The 24651-nt window shown below is 42.3% G+C and overlaps 7 protein-coding genes across 8 annotated transcripts; 3 read left to right on the top strand and 4 right to left on the bottom strand.

Annotated features, from left to right (window-relative positions):
* Positions 1-69: 69 nt before the first annotated feature.
* LOC115770443 (eukaryotic translation initiation factor 4E1) lies at positions 70-3033 on the top strand. 2 transcript variants are annotated; one of them, XM_030715719.1, is made up of 5 exons: positions 70-205; positions 1842-2245; positions 2305-2404; positions 2472-2559; positions 2627-3033. In XM_030715719.1, exons 1-5 carry the CDS (start codon positions 182-184, stop codon positions 2788-2790), a joined length of 780 nt encoding a protein of 259 aa, XP_030571579.1. In that variant the 5' UTR covers positions 70-181; the 3' UTR covers positions 2791-3033. The 2 variants fall into 2 exon arrangements, with proteins under 2 accessions (XP_030571579.1, XP_030571578.1); XM_030715718.1 differs by lacking the exon at positions 70-205 and adding an exon at positions 1105-1754.
* On the bottom strand, positions 3027-3887 carry LOC115770444 (fas-associated death domain protein). Its single transcript, XM_030715720.1, has one exon. The coding sequence runs from the start codon at positions 3832-3834 to the stop codon at positions 3148-3150; it is 687 nt and encodes a 228-aa protein (XP_030571580.1). The 5' UTR covers positions 3835-3887; the 3' UTR covers positions 3027-3147.
* Positions 3888-3975: 88 nt separating this feature from the next.
* LOC115770442 lies at positions 3976-17842 on the top strand. Its single transcript, XM_030715716.1, has 7 exons — positions 3976-4691; positions 4746-4881; positions 13378-13609; positions 13770-13914; positions 13985-14105; positions 15272-15939; positions 16005-17842. The coding sequence occupies exons 2-7, from the start codon at positions 4793-4795 to the stop codon at positions 16658-16660; spliced, it is 1911 nt and encodes a 636-aa protein (XP_030571576.1). The 5' UTR covers positions 3976-4691; positions 4746-4792; the 3' UTR covers positions 16661-17842.
* Positions 14311-14853, bottom strand: LOC115770446 (kunitz-type serine protease inhibitor 28-like). The gene is made up of 2 exons (XM_030715722.1): positions 14708-14853; positions 14311-14643 (listed from the first exon to the last, which is right to left on the bottom strand). The coding sequence occupies exons 1-2, from the start codon at positions 14805-14807 to the stop codon at positions 14432-14434; spliced, it is 312 nt and encodes a 103-aa protein (XP_030571582.1). The 5' UTR covers positions 14808-14853; the 3' UTR covers positions 14311-14431.
* Positions 17843-17927: 85 nt separating the features above from the next.
* LOC115770445 (heat shock protein 26-like) lies at positions 17928-18783 on the bottom strand. The gene has a single exon (XM_030715721.1). The coding sequence runs from the start codon at positions 18666-18668 to the stop codon at positions 18018-18020; it is 651 nt and encodes a 216-aa protein (XP_030571581.1). The 5' UTR covers positions 18669-18783; the 3' UTR covers positions 17928-18017.
* A 246-nt stretch (positions 18784-19029) lies between these two features.
* Positions 19030-21103, bottom strand: LOC115770432 (heat shock protein 67B1). The gene has a single exon (XM_030715702.1). The coding sequence runs from the start codon at positions 20944-20946 to the stop codon at positions 19330-19332; it is 1617 nt and encodes a 538-aa protein (XP_030571562.1). The 5' UTR covers positions 20947-21103; the 3' UTR covers positions 19030-19329.
* Positions 21104-23556: 2453 nt separating this feature from the next.
* LOC115770110 (heat shock protein 23) lies at positions 23557-24519 on the top strand. Its single transcript, XM_030715227.1, has one exon. The coding sequence runs from the start codon at positions 23753-23755 to the stop codon at positions 24311-24313; it is 561 nt and encodes a 186-aa protein (XP_030571087.1). The 5' UTR covers positions 23557-23752; the 3' UTR covers positions 24314-24519.
* Positions 24520-24651: the final 132 nt, after the last annotated feature.

Raw genomic sequence — 24651 nt, 5'->3', positions numbered from 1 at the left:
AAAGTATATACCAAAAAGACTACAAATACTTACAAACCGCCTTAGATTCGGTCACGCTGTATCGAACTTACAAAGTTGTCCAGACGCAATTATTTAACGTTTAACAGATAATTACCGGGAGTTTCAATACGCAAATCGAGTGCGTATACGGTATTTTATAAAATAAACTCTCGTTGACATCATGGTAGTGTCAGAGAACGAAAAGGTAAGATCAATATAGCAAACGTGTGCCGCATGGTTTCAGCCGTGGCAGGGTCGTCGATAAACAGGGCTGTTGCACAAGAGGGGAGCGAGCAGCAAGGGGTATGACTACACAGTATATGAGTGCAGCTGGCGTGGCAAGTCATCGCTAGTTTTTCGATTTGCATTTTTCAATTAGTTAAAGTAGATGCACATCCACACATTTGTTGTTTGCCATTAACGTAATGAAGTGAACTTAATTGTTATTTGCACGCTGTCGCCTACGTAAATTTTGGCTCACGCTACGTTACGAAGCTGCTCTCTCCATTTGCATATGCTGTTGTCTTTCGTTCGCTCTTTCAAAGCACGCCGCACGTTTGCCTCTGTCGCTGTCATTCTTTTTGTGGTGTCGCTCGGTCGCTGGAATTCGCAGATTGCTCGTACACACACGCCTAGCTCGCGTTCGCCTGTGTTTTAATATACCTAAATATACATACGTATTTGTATATGTATATATGTGTATGTGTACATGTGCATGTGTGCAGCATAAAAAGTAGGTGAAGCAGGAGAGACAGAAAAGTAAATTACTGCAATGAGCAACAAAGCTTCAGCAGCAGCAGCAGCAGCCAAGCAAAGAAACAACGGTTAAGTTTCTACCATGGCGACTGCGACTCGTTGCGGACTTTCATTGCAGTTAACCCCAGATGAACAGTTCAGTGTTTAGCTCGTTGGCTTTCAGTAATTCGCGGCAACTATTGAAACTTGGACACGAATTTTATCTAAATGAAACATATTTTCTGTTTTTCTCATTTGCCCCACAAAGTTTGAAAATTGACAGTGACGAAAATTCGAAGATCCAGGCAAACTGTGTGTATTCAGACAGATGTGTGTGTTGTTGTGTAGTCGTAAATTTTAGCGTGCAAACATCACATTCATTTCGGAATTTGTACTTCCATTTTCAGTCCCGAAAAAGTTATTTCGTGTATTATTATTTAAAAAATATATATATACATTGTAATTGTGCACACATCGAAAGTAAAAAGCGGCCGCGAATTGCACATAACGAGTTGAACAAGTTCTCTTTTACCGCAAAAAGACACACATAAGTGCAAAGTGAGTCAGTGTAGTGTCAATGACATCCACAAAATCTCCAGAATCCACAAAATCTGTTTGTAAGCAGCTCAGCTTCACTGGCTGAACGACGGCAACAGAAGAGTCGAAAATCAAAAATACTGCAATAAGCAATATCTCCACCCGGTCCGTTATTTACATACATACATACATATATATATATACATACATAACGTACAAAAGAAAAGCTTCACGCACGCACATATACTTATACACGCACGCACGCACACACACATAAAGCTATACGCAGCAACGACAAGCGATCGCGTCAAGTGAATCAGCGTCTCGCCGTCTCCCACTCGCGAGTACAACGTGAAAGCTCAAGCTCTCCCTCCCCATCAGCAGCAACAGCGGCGAAAGCCTCGAGACACTCGTTCGGCCTCAACATGCAGAGCGACTTTCACAGAATGAAGAATTTTGCCAATCCCAAGACTATGTTCAAAGTAAACGTCAAACTTTAAATTGCCAATTGACTGCGCTTCAATCAATATCTAATTATATTTTCTTTAATTTATTTTTACTCTTAACAGAGCAGCGCTGTGCCTGCTGGCAACGAGCAGGCGAACGCTAGCGCAAACACAGTGGCACCGGGTCGCCCGGAGCCAACACCGACTGCCACTGTTGCTGCTGCTGCTGATGCTGCTGCTGCTGCTCCTGAGGTGGCTGGAAACAAGGAGGAGCCAAAGGGCGCCACCGAGTCGCAGCAGTCGGATGATGGTGCTGTGCGCACCGAGCATTTGTTTAAACACCCGCTGCAAAACACATGGACACTGTGGTATTTGGAGAACGATCGCACCAAATCCTGGGAGGACATGCAAAACGAAATTACCAGCTTTGACACAGTCGAGGACTTCTGGAGTCTATACAATCACATCAAGCCGCCATCCGAGATCAAATTGGGTAGTGATTATTCACTCTTCAAGAAGGGCATACGGTAAATGCAACTCACGTTCAAATCTGCCAACAATCAATAATTATGTGTGTTTACCTTAGCCCCATGTGGGAGGATGCTGCCAATAAGCAGGGTGGTCGCTGGGTGATCACACTGAACAAAAGCTCTAAGAACGATTTGGACAACTTGTGGCTCGATGTGGTTAGTAATGAAAAGGCAGATGTTTATTTTCGAGTTATTTTAACGATTAATTTTCTATTCCGTTTAGCTGCTTTGTTTGATTGGCGAGGCATTCGATCACTCGGATCAGATTTGCGGCGCTGTTGTCAATATTCGCGGCAAGAGCAACAAGATATGTAAGCGATCCTTCGAAATACTTTGTTTCACACATACTTATATGCTGTCTATTATGTTACCTTGCAGCCATCTGGACTGCCAATGGCAACAACGAGGAGGCCGCTTTAGAAATTGGACACAAGCTGCGCGATGCTCTACGTCTGGGGCGCCAAAATTTGCTTCAATACCAGCTGCACAAGGACACCATGGTCAAGCAGGGCTCGAGTGTCAAATCGATCTATAATTTGTAAATTTTCTCGAGCAATGCTCTCCAAATTTTGCAACAGTTTTTTATTAGCTATTTTACGTTGCCTTTATTATACTGGTTTATAACCAATCCGATCGCAGCAACGTAAAGTCAACAAGCCCAATAGGCAAAACAGAATATAAACGAGAATAAACCCCCCTTGTTATCAGAGAGTGGCGCGTATTATCAGACGCACCGCTTTTTAGTCATGGAATATGCGAAAATAAAGAAAAACTAAGGTTAAAAACGAAATTCTATTTATTTATAAAAGAAATTTAATTCGCAAAATGCAGGTAAATGGCATGCGCTTCATATTGAATACGTGCAACATGTCAATGTATTGGAATCACATTTGTAGCAGCTAGTGGGACATAATTTCTTCGACACGGCGTCGCAAGTCATTTCTGCCGCAGTCGGCGAGTGCCCGACTGAGCTGCACCAGCAGCAGCCGAGGATCATTGCACTCGTCCTCCTCGAACATCTGCAGCAATCGCAGAATGCGCGATTTGAGATCTTGCGGATAGCGCAACTCTATCTCGTCCATTGCGCCTTCGCCAATGCGCAACTTGCGGCCCAAGTCACGCCAGGAGCGACCCAACTCTTGAGATATTCTTTTAAAGATCGCAGCACGCTTCGCATCCGTAAACTGCGCCACAGTCACATAGTTCTGCGGAGCTGCCGCCGGCTGGGCTGCACGCTGTGGAGCTATGTGCAACTGCTGTTGCAGCTCCTCAGCCAGTCGTTGCTCCTGGTAGGAATTGATGGGTATTTTGGCTGTCTCAGTTCTTTGGTAACTGTCTATAGCCTCCTGCAGCTGGGTATTTTTTATGTTTAAGCTTCGAAGAGGTTCAACATTCTCTTCGCTTATTTCATCACTGCGTTCCAGACAATCTATTAGGTCTTCTATATTTTTGATGAGATCCCTTTTCCTAGCGGATCCAATTTCGTTGGAATAAATGTCTTTTAGCTCCTCCAAGTCTGAGCTGTTGGCACCTTCAAGGGCCATTTGCTTCAGCATATCGTAGCCCCAGTGAACTCCCAGCGCCATCGTGCAATATTAAAATAATAAACTTTTCGTAAGAACAGTCGAAACATATCGGTTATTTTGAAATATCGATTTTGGGGTGACCAAATTTTAAGTGATAAAAGTCATTTCGAATTCGTAATCGATTGTTAGCAGGTATTTGCGCGATTCAAAGATGCAGCCACACTTCAGTGTTGTCGCAGCCCTTGTTTCTGCAAGTGCGTTTCTGTCGCAGGTTAAATCAAAATGTCTTTGTTTTATTTAACTTCAGCAAATTGCTTCTGATAAAATATATATAAATATGTGCAAGCTCGCACATAGCAAGCATTGCAAATTACGGTCCGTGTTAATGCGCCACAAAAACGTACTTAAACATCCAATTTAATAATTGCATTGTGCATAAGCAAAATATATAATAATAGACACGCCACACACACACGCACACACACACACATTTGCGTCTAGAATACAAACTAGCAGATATTGTAAAAGTTCATTGCCTTAAAAACCTACGCGAAGTGCAATAGATGTTTAATTTTTATTTAGCAAGAAATCAAAGTCCCAGCCAAAGCAAGCTGTGCGAAGTCAACGAACAAAAAGTGTGAAAAAACATCAATCAGACAAGGCATTTGCTATAAATAAAGCAGCAGCAGCAGCAGCAGTGCCAGCATCTGTTTCCCATTTCAAAACAAACAAATGCTAAAGAATACCAACAGCAACAACAACATCATAACAAGAGAGCACATATCGACTATCGCAAACGCGAAAGACAGCGCCAGGGACTCTGCAAAGGGTCACGGCGGCGGTCAGCAACATAAAACGTCACAAAAAAAAAATCATAATAATAACATAACAACAACACAACGCGTTAGGACTGCTACGTAAGAGTGACCAGATTTCTGTTAAAATTCACTAATGCATCCTTTTGAATGCAGGGCATAGAGCAGCAAAGAAACAAAAAACAAAAACAAACAGCACAAAAATGTCGTGTGAAAACGCAAAAACCTCATCAGATATTGAGCACGTAGACTGGAGCACCGGTGGCTCTGGCCAGCACTACGCAAATGTCAGGTAAGTTCGATTGCAAACGACTTTAAGAAACAAAAAAAAACACACACTATTTGCCAAGTTAGAAACAACGGCACATTGTTTGGCCCTCGACTGTAAGCTGCAAAAGCAACGGCAGCAATAAATGTCGCATAAATTATTCCGAGTCAAAACCAAATACAATATTCATAATGCAGCCGAAATGAAAAAGGGCCGCTGTTAATTTTAAGCTGAACAGTATAAAATATTGCTTTTTTTTTATATAATGTATTGAGCGGCCCCTCCCCCCCCCCCTCTGTTTGTTATTTGCGTTCCGTTTTGAATTACAGTAAAAGCTCTCATGAGCGGACAAGCGGATAAATAACCGCTGTCTTATTTAGCCATTTTCGAGCTAAATTCAGCTACTTTTCTGAGACAAATGGACATAAAATGAGATGTGAAACATTTGAAAAGTTCGTAATTAATATCCCCCACGTCTCTTCTGGAATGATGCGTCATATGAATCAAAACAGAAGCCGCCTGTCAAATGTATTGATTCAATCTCTCATCTGGTTTAACTAGCAAACAGTCAAAGCTCATTAATGTAATCGCATTTAGTGAATGTTAATGACGGCAATTAAATTGGCTGCAGCGAGCACACACATATTGTTAATATGAATCGAGCTATACGTAGTATAAATAATTTAATTAATCATACTAGTCTATTTGCATGTACTCATACATACTATAGGGCGTTTATTTTTTATCAACGGGCGCTTCAATAGAAATGCAAATTCTTGGATTTATATATGTGCATATATAAGCGGTCAGGTGTCAACCAACTGACACTCAGTGTCTAATTACTTTGATTTATAATATCAACTTCCGAGCCATACCCACACACATTCATTCGCACTCATTCATTCATTCATCTGTTTTAGCTACTAGCGCACATTTCGCTGGCCATAATTATGGCGTCATTTTAATTTATAAACCAGTCAACAGCCCAAGATACACATTGCGACTGGCGAGTGTGAACCCGAAGCTCATTGTGTCTACAGCAGACGTAGACGTCCGCTTATCAGAGTCGCCCACAATCTGTACGGCAATGTGGAAATCTTTCGCCTCCTATCCAAGAGTCATTGCCATTAAATATTTAATCGTCTTGGTTACTTATTTGCCAGGCGGATAATTCGCTTAAACATTTACACAGCCCGCACTTCAATTGCAAAACGAAAAAATATGAACTGATAACTGATAAGGCTCACAGCATTTACTATGGCTACAGCCACAATAGAATACTCCCAATAGCCTAATAAAGAGTAGTAAAAAACAGCTGTATTCAATTAAATTTATGCGATGTTTCTTCGAAACATTTGTTTTATTTTTAACTATAAAAAAGGAGCCCCATATCTTAATTGATAAGCACAAATGTACATCTGTATGTATATATATTTATCTAGGTATTTCCCCTTACATCATAGAAAAAATGCCCCAAATACGTTAGTTATTAGTCAGAAGATGAACATTCTTTCCAAACGAGCCAATTGTTGCCAAGCAAATATAACTAGTTCTAGGCGGAGTAGTTAGTAAATATCTTGAGATATTTTTCTAATTTGTTATGTTTACAAAAATATGTATTTTTATAGTTGTGACATACCTGAATAAAGTCCATAAAGCCTTTGCAGAGGCATTTCGTAAAGTCACGTAGTTAATGGCATTGCTTAAATCGGTGAACTGCAAAAAAATTATAAGACAGTCATGATAAAAGCAGCATAATTTAACAGATAAGCATTAACAATTCACACTGAGATATCAACTAAAAATTTGCCTAGAATTACTTTAAAACTAGATTTGATGTTTAAATCTATGAGAAACAAACTGCAACAAACTATGATTAACATAGTTGACACGCATACCTTTGCATTGGCAAATGCCTTTGTATTAGTGCACTGCTTTGCGTGCACTGCTTTTGTCCTCCAAGCTGTGCCTTGGGTTGACACGGGCCGCGTGTCCGTGTGCTCCGTACGTGAACTGATCCGCAAGCCAGCGTGCGAACGTGATATTTTTCACGTTGCCACGATTTCCCTTCGAGTATTTTTCATATAGGCAAACTGATTAACAGCCAAGTAAATATATAATTTCTAATTGATTTTGCTGGCTAATCAGTTTTTCCCCGTTCAGCCAATTAAGGGGTTAGAACATTAACAAACGGTCTTAACTATTTCTATTAGCTAGAGTATACAACCAAGATAAGCATTTGTTAGCTGGGCTTGAGTTCTGCCAGCTGCAAGGCCCAAACCAGTTGGCTTTAAAGATAAGTAGCTGCAAACAAATTAAATGAATTACAAAAATAACGCGCAAAATATCAAAAGTAAACAGTAAGCAAAACAAAGCACACTAGAAGACAACAATGAGAAACACAAGTAAGAACCAAGCACGCGCATTGAACCGACCGCACAATACTCTGTTCACACGGCAATAACAGTTTTAATTGGTTTGAGGTAAACTCGGGCAAGTGTCAAAATGTTTGACTGACTCTTAAATAATCATGTCTCAATCTAAACATTTTATTCTGTACACAAAGCCAATATACTCCGTGCCACTTTTTGAGCAGGGTATACAAATTAAAAAGCAAACCAAAACAATGCGAAACGCGCAACTCCCAACTTCCCGTCACGTATAAAGTATCTATATGTGTGCATATAAGGGAAACGTATTTGTTTTCAAACTTTTTATTTTAGTCTCTTTACAAAATGTGCTAATTTATGGATAACCAAATGCAAGCGGGTTCGCTAACCGTTCCGATACTTAATATCTACCAGATATGACGACTGTCAACATCAGATTAAGACTGACAGCAAAATGAATGCGTGTAATTACTATTTGCAATCATCATTCAGTTTGGCGCGTAATACGTTGCGTATACGTTACGCATGCTGTGACTCAAATACCGTCGATCGCCATGGGAGCATGGTCGCCCAGCACTTTCGATTGCCTTGCTGCGTGACGGCAGAGCGGTGGCGAGGGGGTGCAGCAAATTCGCTATTAATTACCGCATGCCTGTGAGAGCGTCTCTTGCACTAATGCAACTGATTGAATTGATTGCCTGATAACGGCGACTCGCAATGTCCATATAAATATGGCTGGTACATACACACACACATGCATGCACCTCTTGATGTGACAGCGGAAGCAGGCAAGGGCAATTGCAACAACAACAACAACTCGAACTGGCTAACTTTGCGGACTACAAACGGAAACTGGAAACCGAAAACAAAAGATACCGAAAGTTGTTTTTATTTTATTGAAATTTGCACCTGTCTCGAATGTGGAAATGCGATAGCATGTGCATATTTAAATTAACATTAACATTAAATGTGTACATAGCCACGTTTCATCAGCTGCTGTACACGTGTGTGTGTTAGTAAGTGTGTGCATGTATTAGTGCATGCCGGCCGAAAAAAAGCTTGAGACGCGCTCTGCTCTGCCGCACTCCCGTTGAGTAATAATTGGACAGAGATGAATTTTCGATCAAAAGCTTTTGCTCACAATACTTTGTGCCCGACACGGACCTGTCTACAGCTTCTGCTTCTCCCAATGCTTCTGGCACAAACTTTAAAACGGCAATAAAAGCTCGTGAGCAACTTTTCGACTCTTCTTTAAAGCTTGCGCACGATCAATGTTCATGCACGATCATGTTCCTTTGTTTTTTCAGCAAATTAGAAACAAAAGCTTTTATTGCAATGCGAAACAAAGCACTCCGATCTGAGCCACATTATGTCGGGTACACATTGAACTTAATTTTCTGAAGCTATATAATATAGTTGTTCGAAAAAATACAAACTTAAAGCTACGTTACAATGACAGCATATGATATAGTTAGTTCTCCGATTCAAAGATGCAGCTAAAAAAGCTTAAAGTCAAGATACATACATAGCTTGGGCTTCATTTTGGCTCCTTCAATGTACTGCAACATTTGTGACATATTTTGGGTATGACAAAAAAAAAAAGAAGCAGTTAAATTATAAAACAAATCCTTGAACTTTTTGTTCCAGCTTTTACGATTTCCCCCAGTTTTAATTTAAGCAGTGTTTGCTTAAAAATAAAAAATACTTTTACTGCTCAAAAAGTGCTTAAAAAGTCGAGAGAAATAAAATGTTTTGTACTTAACGAAACGTTATTAAATTGCAGAGGTCTATAAATCTGAAAATTAATTTTATTACATTTGGGGATTGTGCAATGTATTATATATATTCAACAATTTCGATCAAATGAGAGAAGCTATACAAAATATAGGATACTTCTGTTCTGCGCATGATAAAGATTTCGTAAACTAATTAAATTTAAAAGAGTCTAGCTCGTAACTCTATAAAAACATGGTTTTTGTTGACCTTAATATATTGTATATTTATATAGTATATTCTTTATGATTGTCGAAAACGATGACGTTCTGCGTGTTATACACACAGGAACCCATTAAAGCCCCTTTTCAACCACCAATTTTTTACCCATTAAAAATGGGTATAAGGGTATATTGTATTTGTGCAAAATCCAAATGTATGTAACAGGCAGAAGGAAGCATCTCCGACCCCATAAAGTATATATATTCTTGATCAGCATCAATAGCCTAGTCGATCTAGCCATGTCCGTCTGTCTGTCCGTCCGTCCGTATGTATGAGCCAAAGGATCTCAGAACCTATAAGAGCTAGAGACTTGAAATTTCAGATGTAGATGGTCCTAGTTCCCGCGCAGATCGGTTGTGTTTCCGATAATCGATAACTTACTCCGTTTCCAAGCAATCGATAAAAATCGATACCGATATCCTGTTTTTTGGGCAATTTTGGTAAATAATAAGAGCTAGAGTCACCAAACTTGACATATAGTTTCTAAAATAGAATATATATATGCATTTGATGTTGGAAGAAGAGGGTTCAGGGTATCCCCTAGTCGGTGCTCCCGACTAGAACCTCTTACTTGTTTTATAAATGTATATATTGCCCACCCTATAAGTATCCTATTGGGTATACTGGGTACGCGTGCATGTACATATCTAAAAGTATGATTGTTATTCATTGGAATTAAGCGTATCTTATCGCAGCGATAAAATGAGCTTTACATTAACACGTCAATTTCTAATGGCATGGCCACAAAATATAAAAGCTTTCTCCTTATAAAACCCACGAAATGCTAAAAGCTTGAATATGGCTACCAAATATAGATCCATATTTGTATTGGATGCGCCAAAATAACCGGGGCAGGTCAATGAATGCGCTTTGTTTCGAATACCCAACGAATTTTTTGCAGTCTGAATTTGATTATTTAAAGACGACGAGTTGGGGTTAAAAATCGAAAATTGCCTGATGAAATTCATAAACTTGGCCAGAATTTGTTTTTCTTTGTTTCAAGAAAAAAAGGGGTGGGCATATGGAATAGACATTAATTTATGTGACATGATCCGAGACAGACGCGATGCTGCAACTCGATTTATTTTTACCAATTAATCTGTTTAACAACAAGAAAATCATCTGACAAACTCATCAAATTGCTGGTAGATGCGAATGCAAATGAAGACTGGGAATGCCGCCAGACTGGCGTCTGGTTTCTGTTGTCATTTATCGGCTCCTGAGCCTATTAACTAATGAAGTCATAAAATTGGCAGACATCATGAATGGATATGTCGCCTAACGATGGCACCGACTGTCTAAAGGATAAACAAACAACTAAATTGAGTGTACACCATATACTAAATACACACAAAGAAGAGAGATATTAAGCAACAAATACATATGTATGTATATATATGTACTTTATGGACGGTCTGGCTACTGTGTTTGCCTGTTTCACACTTTCCAAATGCGTTTTATTGATCCAAGGACAGTCAATTGCCGAGCACCGAAGCAATGGACACAGCTCAACTACTACGACGTGGCCATGGCCTCAGACCCAGCCCAAGTCCGGGCCCAGGCCCAGGCCCACAACAAATGTGATGACAACCGGCAGCAGGAGCAGCAGCAATAAAAACACAAACACAAACGCTTGACTGGCTTTGTGGCTGTGTGTCCTGCGATGTCCTTCGGCGCAATCACGCACTTGCTGTCTGAACTCCAAAACAGACAGCAGGCTGGTAAAAAGGGTGATGGCAGAAAGTAAAAGTGCCTCAACTGAAACCAATTTTTAACCCTATTTTGGCCAATTGGCCAGAGTCTATTGGCCAACAAATGTTGTTAGTTAGACGCCAATGACGCCCCATTGGCCCTGGCCCGGCGTGGGCGTAAACGGGCTCTAATAATAGCCCGGCCCGCTCGACTAATTGCGCCCGCCATGAACTTGACCAGCTAATTGAAATGTAATTGTAAAAAACGCAACTGGAACTAATGAATGATTGAAGGCATTATCATGCACAATGCATCAGCTTTGACATGTAATAAAAAGTTATAAGAAATGCCTATTAATGTTGAAGCCCATGCAAATTACTTTTCTCTTTTATATTCGTATTAAACGAACTCTGATGTTTTTTATACGAATACGAAATAATCAGAAACATTTGAATTTCTTATCGACCCGAAACAATAAAAACAAACACGCAGCGAGATTAATAATGATTCGGAAATAGCGTGTTCATCTTTTTCCAAAAACAAGAAACTATAAATAATTTACACAAGAATTCCCAATAAATGCGAATGCCTAGGTTCACGTGTGTGAACTCTGTGATACTCTGTAAAACAAAAGAAAAACTATTTCTTGAACAAGAGATTTTCCCTAGAGGCAAAAAAATGTAATAATAAGAAATATTCTTTATTTGGTTCATAGAAATTGTTTAATTACTTCGAATTCTCTTGCAAAAACTCGTTCCACGGAAAATCAAATGAGAAAGAATTTATTATGAATATTATTATTATTTTGAAATCTGAACTTCAAGCATCAATATTATATTTAAATAAACAAATATATACGTTTATGTGTATGTATATTCCCGATCACATATAGAAAATGCAATGTGCTAACTAAATAAAGTGTTTCTGTTTATTTAACGACACGTTGGCTCCAAGGTGTTGTGCAAATTGTTTTCGGAAATGTTTATCAACAAAGGCGAAGTCCAGCTCAAATATAAGGCACAATATGTAAATAGTACACAAAATGACCTATGCAAATATTAGATACATACTTAAACGCCGTAATTAAGTAAGTTTCTATAAGTATTATTGAACCTACCAGAAAAATAAACGTGGCTCAAGCAAAGATCTCGCAATTGACTCTGATTCTGATTAACACACACAACTGTAGCACATTTCAACTAATATACGAATATTCATGAATATAATGAGTACAATGAGTATCGGGTGCACTTATCATTTATATTCATATTATTCTTAACGCGAATTCCCATTAGATTAAAAGTTTCTTCTAAAAGTAAATTACATTTACTATAATATTAAATGTACTTAAACTTATCGAGCTAAAAGAGTTTCACTCATTAAAAACTATTTGAACTACAAAATCGTCCAGTTTTTCATTTGATTTTGTAGAGTGTCTCCTTTTAATTATTGACCCATCTGTTTTTAAGTCCTATCATGACTTAATTGTCTACAATTGTCGTTCTAACTAACGAACCAAACAGTTTGTTGAATAAAGGTCTAATTGCAAATTGTCAAAGAATTTATTAAAATGTTCAGAGGCGCAATTAAAACTATTGTACACCAAAAAAAAGTTCATTAATGTTGCATGGTGTAGCTAAATATATATGTATATATTTTTAAACTATCATCAAATGCAATAATGTACGGTAAATGGGCTCAAGCGAATGACTAAAAGATAAGTTCGTAGAGTAGTAAGTTTAAGTAAAGTGTATTAAACTAGAAACTTTAAGTTCAATAAATATACACAACAGTTACAAGCCACAAAAGCTGTAAACCTTACTTGAGCTCATGAGAATCGCAGAGAAAGGCCATTATAAAAGAAGTGAAGTAAACTTTATCTTATAAGGAGGCTACAGCACCTAAAGCCTCTGAGATGGACGCACCGTCAAAGATAGATGCATCAAGAGACAGGCTAAATTTACAATTAAAGGCCGTTTAATGGGATAGTTTACAAAAAGTTTAAATAAACTAACAGCAATAGCCGCAACAACCGTAAAACATAGGGCAGCAATGGGTTAAATGTGTATATATATCTTAATAGTAGATGTAATCGTATAGGGCTATAAAATTGTTTACACATTAACATTGATATTTGGACATAATGAAAGAACAAAGCGCAGGCTCGCTCCAACCGTGACCCTTAACAAATGCTTTGTTAAAAACATCGAACAAAGGCAGTGCATGAGTTTTCCGGATCCACGAGCTGCTGCCCGCCTGTCCGGGTTTACTTTATTTTTTTCGTTTTGGCTGCCAATCAAGTTGGCAACAAATCGCTGCCGTTTCGACTCAAGTAATTCTGTTTGGGTTCCCAGTTGAAGGTCACGCCCCACACACGCACACACGCGCGCCTTTTAAAGGTCAGAGTTGCGACTTTTTTAATCGAGTCCAAATTTATTCGCAGATTCGGCTCTGGCAGCAGCCAGGCATCACAGAACAGCGGCGACATTTGCCGCATCTGCCACTGCGAGAGTGATCCACAGAATCCGCTGCTGACGCCCTGCTACTGCTCCGGCAGTCTGAAGTATGTGCACCAGGCGTGCCTGCAACAGTGGCTGACCGCATCGGCGACCAACTCCTGCGAGCTGTGCAAGTTCCCCTTCATCATGCACACCAAAATAAAGCCCTTCAATGAGGTAAGTCGCATCAGCTGACATTTTCCCTATCTAATGCTCGAAACTAATTTATTTCGCTTTGTATTTTCTCTTTTTTTTTTTTTGTTGCACATATATTATTTTGTTGTTCGCATTGTTTGGCTTCCTCTATGCCGGACATCGATTGCATTGCGGCTGACAGTGGCGCAGCCTTGACATCTCCAGCATTGAGAGGCGCCGGCTATGCTGCACGGTGCTCTTCCACTGTGCGGCCGCCCTGTGTGTCATCTGGTCGCTGTGTGTGCTCATCGAGCGCGCCGCAGATGATGTAAAACGTGGAGTGATTGGTTTGTATACCCCATGAACTCTTCATATATATATATAGCTTAACTCAACTGCATTTATTCGCCCACACAGATTGGCCCTTCTGGACAAAGCTGGCCGTTGTCACCGTTGGCCTGACGGGCGGCGTTGTCTTCATGTACATCCAGTGCAAGGCCTATCTGCATCTGTGCCATCGCTGGAAGGCACTCAACAGGCGAGTAGTCCATCCGTAGCCGATGCTCAAAGGATAAAAAACATGCCACACCAAAGCAAATGGACAATTTATTTATTGAATTGCGTTAGGCAAAGGCTGATAAACAGCGGCAGCTTGAAGCTATTATTTTTGTTTCAATTAAGATTAGTTCTCCAGTTGTTCGTTTGTTAAAAACCCATTAATCTGAGGTACTATGATGCCCAGCTAAGCTTTGTATATAGTCTTTATTAGGGCGCAATAGAATACACTTAATTTGAATTATTGTATTCCACCCACAATACATAATATTGTATTATATATAGTGTATATATAATTAATAACATTTGTTATTCTTTGTCTTCGTCTGAGGTCAGACACGTTCGCTCGCACTCCTCTTCCGTGCAAAAACGATTGAAATTGCCACCGCAGCCAAGAAATATCATCTTATTGCAGGATCGATGCAATATGTTGTAATACCACATCTCAGGCATCGCGAAATCCTTGCACCAATCATAGCGATCATGACCAAGATCTCTACGTATATTGCAGCTGTGGGCAACTAACAGAAATAGTTAGCATTCTGCTAAAATTTTGGCTTGAACACAAATTAAATAGTCACTTACTGGGTTGTCCAGGACATTGTGGAAGAGTCTCTCTTCTCGCCTCGGTGTGGGCCACAAAACCCACCAGCGCCAGACAAACCAGAGCCAAATATAACTTCATTTGAATACAAATCACAAAGCTTTCAGTTCAGCTTCAAATGCAAACTGATTGGCAAATATTTAAAAATTGCTCTTAAATACCAAAACAACTCGAGAAATGAACAAAAAAAATCGAATAACAAAGTAATTTAGAACATCTGTTACAAAAAACAGCCACAAAAGTTAATGCACAATTGTAAAAATACTCGTACCGACTGCATAATACTCTGTTTCCCCTGTCACAACAACTCAAAGGGCTATGAATTTTTTAAGAATTCCTTTTGCTATATATTTGAAGAGGATTGTGACAAAAGGAAAAACTTTTGATTCTTTAGTTATACCTATTAAATCTGAAATCCTATCAAAATCGGTAGAAAATCTCGTATAGCTCCTTGAGCACATTTGCTAAAACACATTTAATATACGTCGCGTTTAACAATTTTCTCACTTTTTCACTTTCTTAATGCTGTCAATTTTAACTTGCAGAATCCTGCTCATACAGAACGCGCCGGAGAAGATACATCCGTTGGCGCCGCCATCGCCAGTGGCTGCCCACCATCACTTCAGCGAGAGGCACAGCTCGCTGGGCCATGGTGCGGTCAATGGCACCGTGGAGATCAATGCCTCTGGCGGCGCAAATCATGCCGTTCACGACTCGAGCTGCGGCGCCTTGGAGCATGCGTCGTCGGCGGGTCTGCATCAGCATCAACAGCAAATGCAGCTGCAGCTGCAGCAGCGCCTGCTGAACGCCTCGCCGCAGCACATGCTGCAGCTGGACGTAGTGCCGCACAGCAGCAGCTGCGCGGGCACCCAGACCGAGGATTCGCATGCACAGCGGCAGCAGACGGGCCAGCAGCTGGGTCAGGTGGCTGTGGCGGCCAACATTGAGTGCTCCCAGTCGCAGCACAACTACGACCGCGACTGGGCACTGGACGATGTCGTCTCGCAGATCTCATCGTTTCGGCCCTGCCCGCAGGGCTCGGGCAGCATGACACCGTTCCATGACTCCATACACAATGTGCTGGAGCACTCGGAGAGCTCCAGTCGCGGCTCGGCCACAGATCTGTGCGCCGGCTCGCGGCAAGATCTCAGTGCCAGCGGCATTTCCACAGACACCGGCCGTGAGCACGCGATGCAGCTAAGCAGTTTTAGTGGTCAGTATTGGTAATGCATTTTCTACTGCTTCATATATATGCTAAAATCCCCATTCGAATTGCAGGCAGCGGTGAGCACAAGGCGCCCTCGATCAGTTCCGGCGTCTCGCATGCCGTGGCCAATGGACTGGGCGGCTTTGCTTACAAGCCGCATCAGTCGAAGCGCTACTCCAATTCGTCCATTTTTCTGGAGAACCGTGATATACTCAACGACTCGCCCCTGTGCGTGGGCGTGGCAACACCACTTGCCTATGACTACAGCACGCCACCAAAGATCGACTATCGCCACTCCAGCATACTGGGCACAGAGGAACAAACGGGACTCAGCTGCTGTGCGGTCGCCTCCGACTGTCAACTGGGCAGGGAGGGGGACGTGCGCCGCTACTCGGACACCAAGCTGGACATGGAGCAGGAGGCCATGCTAGGCACAAATGCCGATGGCGGCGACACCGTGCTGGACATCGAGCTGCCCACGTCGCCGCTCTCCCCACCAGCTGCATACGCCAGTCACCACCAGCATCACCAGCAGCACCAGCAGCAGCTGGTGTTGCGTCGATCCTTTGACAAAGGCGTGGACGAAACGAATAATGGTGCTGGCATTGGCAGCGCCAGCAAAGCCTCCAATCGTGCGTCGGCCGATGCGCAAATGGATCGCTCGCGTTTGTTTTTCAAGTCGTTGCCAAATCTCAGCAGCAGCTGCGAAAGTCTCATCAAAAAGTGATTGTGCCCCGCTCACGGATCCTCAATACCCTCCACTGTGTCTCTCTATACATGTTGAAAGTATTTGGCGCTGGACCCAGACAGACAGACAGACAGACAGAGCCACAAATACCATTTACTTTTTTTTTCAATACCATAATCCTTCCTATCCTTGGCCCGTTGCCGCTCCTAATTTAACATCGTATCTCGTAAACATGTTTAACAAAGCCCATAAACAATTTTGAGACTGCAAACATAACAAAACACAAGAAAATAATGTACGTTTAGAACAAAACAAATATAGTTTCATTCGAAAAGAAAGAAAAAAAACAACAGTATCTATATCTAAATATAGATTTATATAGACAGGCACTGAACAAATGAGCAAAACTACATCTTATATATATATATATAAACCGACTAAAGCTGCATAAATTTCCCATTTTCCCAACTCCTGCCGAACGTAACCCCCTCCCCTTGCCCAACCTTCCACATCCGCTGCCTAAGCCAAATCCTTTTATGTGTAGCTCATATATATATATATATATATTATAATTAAATGCAAGAAGCAGCAGACGTGAACTTGTGACATTTTGTATTTTGTTTCTTAACTTCTAAGTCAAATGAAAATTTTAAAAATTGATCTGTGATTAAGCGTCATTGAATATACACATAAAAACTTAACCTTACATAACATAACATAAATGATAATAACATTAACATTAACAGCTGCAAACACAACCGAAGCAAAAATCAATGCAAACAACACAAAAAATAACAAATCTAAAATATGTAATTTTAAATGAATAACAACAACAAAAACAACAACCACAAAACGACTATTTAAATGGCATTTTGATGATTAAAAGTGCAAAAGCTCCTGCCTGGAAGCTTCTCCGTGCAGCTACAGCAGCTCTCTATGTAAATCCTCAGCTTGCGAAAAATTGAAGCCGATTTAGTTATAGAATTAGCATAATATATACAGTGCATACTTATGATCGCGACAAGTTGCCCGGCATTACAGCAACAGGACAACTACATTTTTTATTATGCATTCAAATATTTAAATAAATATATGCAAAACAAATATATAAAAAACTATTCCAAAGAGAATCACGTCTACTTAACAGGTAACGGGATTTATGAGCTGGAACTATTAAAAGGGAACTAAATTGAACAAAGTGAACTGCAGAAGTTCCAGAATAAAAATGGCGGACATAGAATGAAAAAGTTCAAATTCAGTTTTTACAGTTGTTTAACTAACATTAATATCTCTTTTTTTTATTATAACTTATTAGTCTTTTTGTTTGTACATATCGTTTTTAATAAATAGAATGTGATATGATTAGGAATGATAATGAGAGAATGATGCACAGCTTCTATTTGGTGTTTTTGCCGCCATTGGCTGCGTTTTTGGCTTTCGACTCCTCCTGCTTGTTCTCTGCGGCATTCTCCTTGATATTCAGATGTGCAGGTCCCACTTGCTGGATCTGAATCACACGCTCCTTGGACTTATCCTCAATGGGCTGCGGCTTCGGCACGCTCACAGTGAGCACGCCGTCCGAGGACAGAGAGGAGACCACCTTATCGGCCTCATAGCCCTGGGGCAGGGCATACCGACGAACAAAATGGCGCGAGATGTAGCCATGGTCGTCCTCGCGCTCCTCGTGCTTACCCTCGACCACAATGGAATTGTCCACCACCTTGACGTTCAGCTCGCTGGGCGTGAACTGGGTGACGTCCATGCACACCTGGAAGCCATCTTTGCCCACCTGCGAGACGGGCCAGCGCCATCCATCGCCCTCTCCATTTGTCATCTTCGCCAAATCGCGATTGCGCCGGCTGGCCATAATCTTGCCGGCTGGCGATGTGGGACAGGCTGGATGTGGGCACTGCCATGGAGACAATAGTGACTGGGGCATGGCCCGAGCTTGTAGCTGGCGCGGATGCATGCCCAATCCAAAGTCGTAGACGGGTTGACGAGGCTCGTTCAGAGCATCAACCAGCGAAATCAGATGAGATATCGACATTTTGTTTTAAGTTCTTTTTATATTTTCAGGTTATGTTGCTTCAGAAAAAAGTTTTCTGCCGGTTTAATAATCTTTTTTCGCACAGCGAAGTTCTGCTCTCGACGAATACTGTTGTTAAACTGTAACGGCACAGTGGTTGTCGCCTGCTTTTATAGCCGGCAACTGTGCTCTTCTGGAAACATCGCGCAAAGTCTAGAGAGCAGAAGAAAAACATCGCACAGTTGTCATAGTATGTGTAACTGAAAGAGCGAAACAACTGGTAAGAGTACTGTTGCTGTTGCTGTGTGAAAGAGAGAATCATAGGCTAGGAAAATAACAGCGAAGAAAAGCAAAGGCAACGCAAACGCACTCTTTGAATCTTTATTTACTTCAAATTTTAAGTACATAATACGCTTATTTTTACTGAATACTTGTAGTCGTAATTGTTTCACACTTGTTTAGGAAATCATAATTTCATATATCATAGTTGTCATCTCGTTTACCTGCAGGCCCTATCATGTATTATTTATTGTGAATTATTGAAAACACACAAACAAAAAACATTTATAGAATAAAACGCATTCCAATTAGATATTTTGTTCTGTTATCATTATTATTATTATTATTATTATTAGTTTTTGTTTAGTTCTCTGCCTTGTGTATCAATTGTCAGTCTCTACATTCACTTGGCCGCTGCTAGGGGCGGCTCCTCAGCCTTGCCGGCGGATGCTGCGCCGTTCTCGCTGGCCTGCTTCTTGGCCAGTAGAATTGCGGCGTCTACGGCAGCGATCTCCTCCGCGCCCTTGGCGGCGGACTTTTCGACTTTCTCCTGCTCCACGGGCGGCTCCTCGGTTTCTGTTTTGGCTTTCTTGGCGGCTGGCATTTCCACTTCTGCTTCTGGTTCGGCCGCAGCTTTTTCGGCATTCGAATTCGAGTTCGAGCTGGACGAATTACCGTTTGCATTGGCATCTTCGGTTTTCGCCTCATCGGCCTCGGTCGAGGCTGTGCCGCTGCTGCTGACGGCGGCTTCAGTGGAGTCCTCCTTCTCGCCAATGGTTGCGGTGGCAACAATGGCATCTTCAGCCGTGTCCACTTCCATTAACTTTGACTCCGAAATCGGCTGCTGCTGCTCGCCATTGGAATTAGAAGTGGAAATTGAATTGGAATTGGAATTGGAATTGGAAGTTTGCACAACGGGCTCAGTCTCTTTCTCTTTCTCTTTTGTTTTTGCATTTGCAGTTTCCTCAGCAATTTTAGTTGCGTTGACGTTGGCGTTGGCGTCGCCGTCGACGTCAGCGTCTGGCTCTCCATTGCCGCTGCCACTGCCGCTGCCGCTGCCGTTACGCTCCTCGGCGCTCTTCTGCTCGGTGATGGAAGCGACTGCAGCTGTTTTTGGGGTTGGCTGCTCCTCGTCGCTGGCTGCACTTTTTGCAGCTGGTATCTGCTGCGCATCCTTTGACTGCGCCAGCACGGCTAACGGTACTGGAACCGACTGCTGTATGTCGATGATGCGCTCAATGGGTCGCTCCTCGCCCGCTTTGGCGGCGGGCGGCGGCGGCGGTGGTGGCGCCTTAACGGTGAGTATGCCATCCGAAGAAAGCGTGGAATGGACATCGGCCGGATCGAAGCCCTTCGGCAGCATATATTTGCGTATAAAGTGACGCGAGATGACGCCGTGGCCGTCCTCCTTCTCGTCGTGCTGCCCCTCGACCACGATGCAGTTGTCGATGGTCTTTACGGTTAGCTCGTCAGGTGCGAACTGCTTGACGTTCATGCTCACCTGGAAACCGTTCCGATTGACCACCGAGTAGGCGGATGCCGATTTGCTGGCATTCACCGAGCTGCCGCCGGAGAGCGAGCCAGCGCCCGAAGTGGACGAGTTGACCTTGTCGCCCAGCTCCTTCTCCAGCTCCAGCAGCGACTTATTGCAGCAGACGGTCTTGGCGCCGGCCACACGGCTGTAGGGATGATGACGCTGCTGCTGGCCCTGCCCACCCTTGATGGGCACCCACAGCACCGACGCTGCTGGCGACTGAGCATGGGCGTGGGCGTGGGCGTGGGCAAGACGTGTGCCACGACGTGCACTGTTTGAGGGCGACAGCTGCGGGTGCGAGTGCTGGGGCGGCTGTGTGGCAGCCGATGCAGCGGCCAGCTGTTCCAGCGGATACATACCGAACCCAACATCGTCAATGTCCATGCCCATGCCCATGCCCAGGCCGAGGCCGAGGCTGGCGCTGCGATTGAAGTTAAAGTCGTGCAGCTCCTCGGCCAGATCGAGTATAAACGGGATTAGCGACATTCTCTGATTTCACTAGGGATGGGGCTTGACTTGACCTGACTTCGCTAGGCTGCTAATTGTCTATTTCTGGCTGGGATCTGGCGACACTAACACTGGCACTGGCACTGACACTGGCACTGAATCTCGCTGCTAGCGTTCCGTGTGCGATCCGTTCCGGCTTCTAACTGGATGGCGTTTGAGCTCTTATGGCTGAATGTTCAACCTTTTAAACGACTGTGCAGCGCTGAATGGAAAGCGAATGTCTGGCCTGGAAATGCGCTGCAGCAGCAGCCACGAGTGCCGGCTCGGACTCGACGGCGCTGTCGGTGGCTGCGTCGGCTTATGCAAAGTGAGGCTGGGCCAACGTTTCCCATGTGCAATCTTTGTTTATTTGCACAGTTTTGGCAAAAAATCAATAGAACAAAACCTGGCGGCGACACCCCTCGAAATAAGATCCAAAAATACGGCTTATCTACAAGCGTGCATATGTATGTATGTATGTATGTATATATGTCTTTATATATACATATGTATGTGTGCGTGTCTGCTTTTTCGCAATGCGAGGTTGGCAATTTTCCGGTTGCGAGAACAAAGAAAGTATTCCAGGCCGACGACGATGGAGACACACACAAACCGGCAACTTGAAAACCGGCTCCAGCCTCTCGACCTACGCCTCGGCCCTGGGCATGTATTCTCCAGACAATATATGTACATACATATGCATATTGTTTATATGCGCAGATTGTCGCAAACACAAACACACACACACTCAGACTCACATACATATACATAAATATAAATGAAGATAAGAGCATGTAAAGTGGCCATGTTGCAGCTGAATTCCCTGCGCTCAGCCGGCAAACAGCTAAACAGCTGAGAGGCCGCAAAAAATTGTTCGTGCCGGCGGCCGGTTACCGAACCGGCGCGATTGTAGCAACTACAACAACAGCTGGTTTGCTGCGCCTCTCCGCGGCACACGCACACGCACACACACACACATACAGATACATATGTATGTGCAAATGTGTCTGTGGTCTGGAAGGCCAACCGGCAACAGAAAATTCGTTGATAATAAGACCGTTTCGAAAAGGGGGCAACAGCCTGCAGTGGGGCAGACGCAAAGCATGCGCAGTGCCCCTTGTCGTTGTTGTATGCACACACATACATACATACATGTGTATATTATGAATTGCATTTGTCTGGAGCAACAAGAGCTGATGTGCGGCAGTCGCATGTATGTACATGCATAAAACATGTACGTGTACACATGTGTGCGTATGAAGTTTGTTACATATCCAATCAATTCCCAGACAAGAGGCAGACACTCGTTTGGAGACTTTTGCAATGGAGCAAACGTCAAACACAAACGGCGGCTGGAAACAAAGTTGAAGGTGTCCATTGATATGTATACACTTACGCATGTATACATGTTCAAGTATATGTACAAGTACATGTATAAGTGTAGAAAGTAATCGTTATCATGGAAATGCAGAAACAGAGTGGGATGTAGCTGTATGCTCACACTGTATGTACTTATGTATGCACATACATATGCCCCTGCAATAATATGTACAAATGTACGTACACTTTGTGTTATATACTATATTTTGTTATTTTATATTTTATTTGCATTGCCAAAAATCAGCCAGCAATTTTGGCTATAACATGACATGTACGGTGTGTGTATAGATATATGTGCATATATACATACATACACTATGAAAAAGCATTTACTTTCGTTTACTTACATATGTATGTGTGTACAAATGTATATGTATGCATAGTCGCAATGCCTGGGATGTTCGTATGTGTGCATGGTATCTATGCACATACATACGTATGCATGTACATATGTACGTATGCATGTAAATAAGTACATATGCATGTACATATGTACGTATGCATGCACATATTTACATATGTGCACAGAGTTACATCCCTTCGCAAGTTAACAATTATTGGCACTTGTATTTTTTACATAAATACATACATACAAACATAATATTCGCAATCTGTGGATACCCATAGAAGCATGAATGTACAAGTTTACATATATATATATATATATACATATGTTTATTGATATATGTACATACATACATGCATAGATAATTGTATACATTCTTACATACATACATATGTAAGTATCTACATTCCTGACTTAGTCAATGTTATATTTGTTGGCATATTTAGATTAACATAAATAATTTAAGTGTGCAGCACAAAATGAATGAACATGCATCTAGAAATTGACGGAACTTTCTTTCGTTTTCATTATTTTTGCTGTACGTGATTGTTCTTGTTGTTCTTATCACGCCCACTCACACAGAGTCCCTAGCTGCTGTTATCTCAGCGAAACACTCTCACTTTCATCGCAAGATAATGCTGCGATGCGTTTAAATACATAAATATGTATGTAAATATGTGTGGGCATATGTATGCATGTATTCGAGCGATTTCCAGAACATTTCCGAAATTATTCAACACTAGCCAGAGCCAGAAGTTTCGTAGGCTTTCCGCGACGCGCCGTCTCCCTCATTCGCACAAGCGCGCCCGCAAGCAAAAGCCACCACCCGAGCAGCTATAAATAGCCGGCGTGCTGCGTAGTCGGCGTCAGTTTGATTCGAAAAACCGAAGCAACAAGAAATATCTACACAAAGTCTCCAAACGAAGTATTCCTTGAAAAGGAGTCAAAGTCAAAGTCAAAGATCTAAAGCTAACCAGAAAGCAAATTTGTTTGAAAGTAAAAGTTCGCTACAAGGAACAACTGCGTACCAAGTATTGAGCATATAAGGAAGTCGAGTAAGCTTAAAGAAGAGTTATCAAGATGGCAAATCTTCCACTTCTCCTGAGCCTGGCTGATGACCTGAACCGCCTGTCGATGGCGCCCTTCTATGACACGCCCTACTACTGGCAGCGCCAGCAGCGCAATCCTCTTCTGGCACTGGCTGCCGTGCCCCTGGAACAGCAGCTGCGTCAGCTGGAGAAGCAGGTGGGCAGTGTTGCCGGACCGGTGTCCAAGGTGGGCAAGGATGGTTTTCAGGTGTGCATGGACGTGGCCCAGTTCAAGCCCAGCGAGTTGAACGTCAAGGTTGTGGACAACTCCATCATTGTCGAGGGCAAGCACGAGGAGCGCGAGGATGACCACGGCTATATCACACGCCACTTCGTGCGCCGTTATGCCCTGCCCCAGGGCTACGAGGCCGACAAGGTCGCTTCCACCCTGTCCTCGGACGGAGTGCTCACAGTCAGCGTGCCGAAGCCGGCGGCAATTGAGGATAAGGGCAGCGAACGCACCGTTCAGATCCAGCAGGTCGGACCTGCCCATCTCAATGTGAAGGAGAACGCCAAGGAGCAGATCGAGCAGGATGGCAGCGGCGACAAGTGAACTTAGCATCTCATATAATCCAAAGTCATTTGTAGTTTGTAGAATGCATTAACATAATATTAATCAATTATCAAAGTCGATGTCTGTTTTATATTATAACCCAACATACATACATGCATATGTAGGTGTGCCATACATACATATGTCGATATGTCAAAACTATAACTTGTATTTCGTTAAGCTTCTTTACAATTATGAATTGAAAATAAACAAAAACCTGTTTCAGTAATAAATGAGTTGAGTTTTCATTAAGGGTTGGATCAATTTGGCAGGAAATGCAAAAAATAGTCCACAGATATTATCGACATGCATATGACAATGTACATCATCGTACTCAT

The sequence above is a fragment of the Drosophila novamexicana genome, unplaced genomic scaffold, assembly GCF_003285875.2.
Source record: "Drosophila novamexicana strain 15010-1031.04,08,12 unplaced genomic scaffold, DnovRS2.1 tig00004555-arrow-pilon, whole genome shotgun sequence".
NCBI classification, from domain to species: domain Eukaryota; kingdom Metazoa; phylum Arthropoda; class Insecta; order Diptera; family Drosophilidae; genus Drosophila; species Drosophila novamexicana.
Note: the sequence above shows the minus strand (reverse complement) of the source record. Positions and strands in the feature narration are given on the sequence as shown.